Here is a 5,895-nt window from a genome sequence, read left to right on the forward strand (position 1 = left end):
AAGGCGAGGGTGGCTACGATCCTGGGCAGAGCAGTGGAGGGAGGCAGTTATGTATGTCAAATGCTAGAGATGATGGTTACGAACCAGGATAGAGCAGTCAGGTAGAAGGAGGAAATGCTGATGGTTACGAACCGGGGTAGAGTACTTAGGTAGAAGGAGGAAATGCCGATGGTAATTACAGTGGCGAGGTAGACCCTGACGAGGTAGATGGGCACATGCAGGACCAGATGGAAGAAGAAGACACCAATGTTGATAGGGGTTATGCCGATGATTCTGATGAGTCGGGTGAAGAAGAAAATGCAGAGGAGGTCCCGAATCCTGTATCATGGAATCATGACTTCTCATCTGCAATGATTGTGAACGATGGACATGATTCTTCTTAGCAATATCACCAGAACAATATTGTGATGGGTGCTATGTATCCCAACAAGCTAGATCTGAAGGATGCAATAACGAACTGGGCAATGTCCACACAAAGGGTTCTCATAGCTCGGGTGTCAAGTCAGAAATTCCTGACAATGGTATGCAAGAAAGCAAATTGTCCTGCCAAGGTGCACGATTATCTCCCTAAGTATGGCACAAGTTGGGTGCTCAGTGACTTAGTTAATCACACTTGTCTTATTCCCTACATCCCTCAAAATCATGTCGACCTTTCATTGATGCTTATTGCTCGGTTGTTTTACAATGAGATAGTGGAGGGCAAAGCTATGGAAGTGAAGGCAATCCAGACAAAAGTCTTCGCCAGGCTCAAGTACAAAATTTGTTATGGCATGGCTTGGAGGGCTAAGCATATGACGCTTGAGAGGAGATTTGGTTCTTATTTTGATGCATATGACTCTGTTGTCCAGCTCCTCCACACACTGCAGCAGTGGAATCCAGGCACCAATGTCGATATCCAAGACCTCTTCATGCCAGAGTTCCCAACTGTGAGGATGCTGCATCATCCCTTCTTCTCTTTTGGTGTGTCCATCGAAGCTTTCAGGCATTACCGTCCGGTGATATGTATAGATGGTACTTTTCACACTGGCAAGTACAAGGGTCGAATCCTAACATCCATAGGTCAAGACAGCCAAAATCAACTTGTCCCACTCGCATTTGCTTTTGTGGAGAGTAAGAACATTGAAAGTTGGACATGGTTCTTCAGGAAGTTGAAAATATCAGTTGTGAAGGAGAAGCCCAATGTGTGCATCCTTCATGACAGGCATGCAGGTATACTTAGTGCGATAAGGACACTGACAAACCCAGGCCTTGACGAACAAACTCCATGGCAGGACTTACAGAGCCGTTGGTGCATGATACGTCTCCAATGTATCTATAATTTTTGATTGTTCCATGTTGTTATATTATCAATCTTGGATGTTTTATAATCATTTTATAGTCATTTTATATCATTTTTTGGTACTAACCTATTGACATAGTGCCAAGTGCCAGTTGTTGTTTTCTGCATGTTTTTTATATCACAGGAAATCAATACCAAACGGAGTCCAAATGCAACGAAAATTTATGGAGATTTTTTATGGACCAGAAGACACCCAATGGGCCAAGGCAGCGCCTGGGGCTGCTCCGAGGGGAGCACAACCCACCAAGGCGCGCCAGGTGGCCCAGGCACGCCCAGGTGAGTTGTGCCCACCTCGGGTGCCCCCCGTACTGCCTCTTTGCTCTATAAATACCCCAATATGCCAGAAACCCTAGGGGAGTCGACGAAAATCAATTCCACCCGCCGCAGAGTCCAGAACCACCAGATCCAATCTAGACACCATCACGGAGGGGTTCACCACTTCCATTGGTGCCTCTCCGATGATGTGTGGGTAGTTCTTTGTAGACCTTCGGGTCCGTAGTTAGTAGCTAGATGGCTTCCTCTCTCTCGTTTGATTCTCAATACAATGGTCTCTTGGAGATCCATATGATGTAACTCTTTTTGCGGTGTGTTTGTTGGGATCAGGTGAACTTTGAGTTTATGATCAGATCTATCCTTTTATATCCATGATAGTTTTTTTTTGACTGTGAACTGTGGGGTAAAACCCCCACAGCAGATCAAAACTTTATTGAGAATATAATAGGTACAACAAGTTGATTACAAGGAGTAACCAGGTTACCAGGAACAAAAAAGAAAAGAGAAAGCCCTACCAAACTAGCTTAGGGTGGGAGGTAAGAGATCCATTTGAGAAGATCATCCTTGTAAGCAGCTCTGATCCTGTGCTGCATGAGACTAATATCCTGCCGAAAAGCAAACCTCCATTTATTGAAACTGGCCCTCTCATGTCTGAACACTTTGGCATTTCTGACTAGCCAAATATGCCAGCAAGCAATGAATACCACTTCAGAAAAGAAAGGCCTTGCAAAATCTCTCCTTGCCTGAGTAACCAGCTCAACCATAGATGTGCCAGCAGTCCAATCAATCTGCAGATAATTCCAGACCCTTACACTGAAATTGCAATTGAAAAATAAGTGGTCTCTTGTTTCCCTAGCCTGCAAAGGGCATAGTGTACAGTGGACTCCATCCTCCATGTGCCAGTGTCTCCTTTCAACTATATCCTTGGTGTTTAACCTGTCCATAATAAGAAACCAAGCAAAGACCTTGATCTTGAGAGTACAGGAGGATTTCCATATCCAACAGAGCAAAGGATTGAAGGACTCAAACTGAAAGGAGAGTAAGTAAAACATCTTGGGTTTGAAAAACTTGGAGGAGCCCTGCCAGAACCAACAATCCTTCAAGCTGGGGTCCCTTCTGTGAGAGCTCATTAAAGCCTTTATCAGATTTAACTCATCAAAGGCTTGAGCCGATAAGGGTAGATGAAAAAATTGGTGCAGATCCTGGGTGTTGAAAATTTCTTTAATTGAGACCCAGGGGTCCTTGGCAAAAGAGAAAAGCCTTGGGAATCATGCCTGCAAACTAGACGTTTCAGAGCCAAGGTTCCAATTATCAGACCAAAAGAGAGCAGTGTCCCCTTCATTGACCTGTACCCAGGAGCAGTCCCTAAAATGCTGCATGACTTTGCAAATATCCCTCCACCAAAAGGAGCCACAGTCATTTGTTCCCTGGGGCATTCTCTCAAAATAATATGAGTCCCAAACTAGAGATACCCAAGGAATTTGTCGTTTGTTCAGGAAATTGCTGGCATGCTTGAGAAGGAGAGCCACATTCTGAACCCCCAGATTAAGAATACCAAGACCTCCTTTGCTTTTTGGCCTACATATGAGTTTCCAAGCCGCCAGAGATGGAGCTGGCTCATCTCTATGCTTTCTCCACAAGCACTGCCTTTGAATTCTTTCCAACTGCTTCAGAATACCAGTTGGGAGAGCAAGGCTACCCATAAAAAAATTGGTAGAGAGGATAGAGCCGAGTTCAGGAACTGTAGCCTTTCTCCTTGGTTAAGGAAAGAAGAACTGGCAGTCATTCTTCTCTCCATACAGTCAACCAGAGGCATGAAGTCTGCCATTTTGGGCCTGGTGGTCCCCACAGGTAATCCCAGATATGTAAATGGCATTGTACCAATTTTGCAGTCAAAAGCAGTTGCTAAATCCTCCATTACAGCAGAGTCAACATTGATTGGAATAATGGAAGACTTTTGATAATTGACATCCAGGCTAGTGGACTGAGAGAACACCTGCAGCATATCCTTCAGAGCCAGTAGTTGGGCCCTGTCTGCAGGGAGGATGATCAAAGTATCATCAGCATATTGGATCACAGGGTAGTCTGTATCATGGCAGGGAATAGGTAGATGCAGAAGTCCCCTCCTGTACATATCATTAATCACTGTTTGTAGCAGGTCAGCAGCTATGACAAATAGCAGGGGAGATATAGGGTCACCCTGTCTAACTCCTTTCTTACAAACAAATTTCCTCCCAGGGACTCCGTTGAGCAAGACAGAAGAAGTACCAGTGGTAAGGAGTTGTTTCATCCAAAGAATCCACTTATCATTAAAGCCCTTATACCTGAGAATTTGAAAGATAGCTTCATGCTCAATGGAGTCAAATGCCTTTTCAAAATCCAATTTAAGGATTACTATTGGCCTCTTGGACTGGTGGCATTGATGTAAGTACTCGAAAGTCCAACCCAGGCAATCCTGTATTGTTCTGGTTTTGATGAAACCATATTGGTTCTTATGGATGCACTGCATGATTATTGTTTGAAGTCTATTAGCAGCCATTTTGGACAAAAATTTAAGCCCCATACTAGGGAGAGAGATTGGTCTGAAGTCTCCCACTTCCTCAGGAGAAAGTTTTTTGGGCACAAGAGTAATAAAAGAACTATTGATGTTATCTAAGACAGCCTTTCCCTCATGAAAGGCCCGGGCGAGCTCATAAAAATCCCCAGAAATAAGGTGCCAGCATTTCTTAAAAAACAGACCATTAAAACCATCCGGACCAGGTGCCTTATCCACAGGCATGTGTTTGACCACATTATCCATTTCCTCCTTTTCAAAAGGCCTAGTGAGCACCTCAAGGCCAGATACTGGTGAGATTAGTGAAGACAAGTCAAAACCCATCACAATCCCTCTAGAGGTGCCCATTCTATTCTTAAAACAGCTCCAGATAAGTCCAGCTATTTGGGAATGATCAGAGACTACAGTTCCATCAGGTAGTCTTAGACTTGCTATGGAGTTTCGCCTATGTCTCTCAGTGGCCATAGCATGGAAAAACTTAGTGTTTTCTCCCCCCACCTTAAAGTATCTGATAGAGCATCGCTTCTTCCAGTACAGAAACTGTAAGTGCAGAAGCTTTTCCAAATGTGTTTTGACAATTCTTCTGAAGTTGTTTTCCTGAATAACAAGAGGCCTCCACTCCTCTAGTTCATCCAAAAGAAAAATGACATGATTACATTTGCTAATCAACAGCTTCAATTTGGAAATATTCATTTGCCATCTCTTAAGACACATTCTCAAACACTTAAATTTGTCTGCAATTTTTGCAGTGATGTGTGTCTTCTGAGAGGGCTGCTTCCAAGAGGATTCAACACAATTCATGAAACCTTCCAGTTCAAGCCAATAGTTTTCAAACATAAAGATGTTTGATTTTGGAATGGAAGTTTTGATGGATACTAGACAAGGCACATGATCAGATGCAGTCCTAGCCAGAGGCAGCACTTCAGTCATGGGGTAATCAGAAATCCAATCTACAGAGGTAAAAAACCAGTCTAGCTGCTCAAGAAGTGGGGTATCCTGCATATTGGACCATGTGTAGGATCTGCCTTTGATTGGAAGTTCAAGGAGGCCCAGGTGACCGATAATCTCATTAAAAATGAACATGTCATTTATGTCCCCACCCGGTAAGTTTCTGTTATCCACAGATCGGAGGAAATTAAAATCGCCAAGTAGCAACCAATGCTCATTAACAGGTATAACAAGGTTGTATAACCAATTAACAAAATTGTCCCTGGCTATACCCTGACAAGGACCATAAACAGCCACAAGAGTCCAAGTTTCATTATTTTGTCTGGAAGTAAACTGAACCACCACAGCAAACTGCTGCACCTCTATGATAGTGCCACTAAAAACTGCAGAATTCCAGACAACAATAATTCCACCAGAAGCCCCAATTGAGGGAGAACAGACAAAAGAGTCAAATCGTTTAGGGCAGAAAGATTTGATTGTCCTTGAGTCAAAAGAAGTACATTTCGTTTCTTGTAGACAAGCGATTGAACATTGGCTCTCCTCAATTTTCTGCCTAACAGCTCTTTGCCTAGATTCAGAATTTAGGCCTCTCACATTCCAACAAAGAATATTCCAGTTTCTACAGCTATTACTCATTATAGCAAAAGTTAAAGGCCAGTAACCACATGGTATACAATACCACATTTTCAAAAGACAACAGTTTAGTCTGTCCCAACATCATCAAGTTCCAAAGTTCCAGAAGCAGGAAACAACCTAAAAATAGTGAAAAGGCAAAATTAAG

At 43.2% G+C, this 5,895-nt stretch overlaps 1 protein-coding gene across 1 annotated transcript; it reads left to right on the forward strand.

Annotated features, from left to right (window-relative positions):
* The first annotated feature begins 215 nt into the window (after positions 1 to 215).
* LOC147970753 (uncharacterized) lies at positions 216 to 4,932 on the forward strand. Its single transcript, XM_087523606.1, has 3 exons — positions 216 to 320; positions 384 to 1,209; positions 4,916 to 4,932. Exons 1-3 carry the CDS (start codon positions 216 to 218, stop codon positions 4,930 to 4,932), a joined length of 948 nt encoding a protein of 315 aa, XP_087379732.1.
* The last annotated feature ends 963 nt before the right edge of the window (positions 4,933 to 5,895 follow it).

This window comes from Triticum urartu, chromosome 5A (assembly GCF_056163025.1).
Source record: "Triticum urartu cultivar PI428250 chromosome 5A, HENAU_Tu73, whole genome shotgun sequence".
Lineage (NCBI taxonomy): Eukaryota > Viridiplantae > Streptophyta > Magnoliopsida > Poales > Poaceae > Triticum > Triticum urartu.

Bases quoted from the DNA above. Each gene is read 5' to 3' on its own strand.
- LOC147970753 (XM_087523606.1), top strand. From the start codon at position 216: ATGCAGGACCAGATGGAAGAAGAAGACACCAATGTTGATAGGGGTTAT. The intron at 321-383 runs GTATCATGGAAT...GATTCTTCTTAG, and splicing joins CAGAGGAGGTCCCGAATCCT to CAATATCACCAGAACAATAT.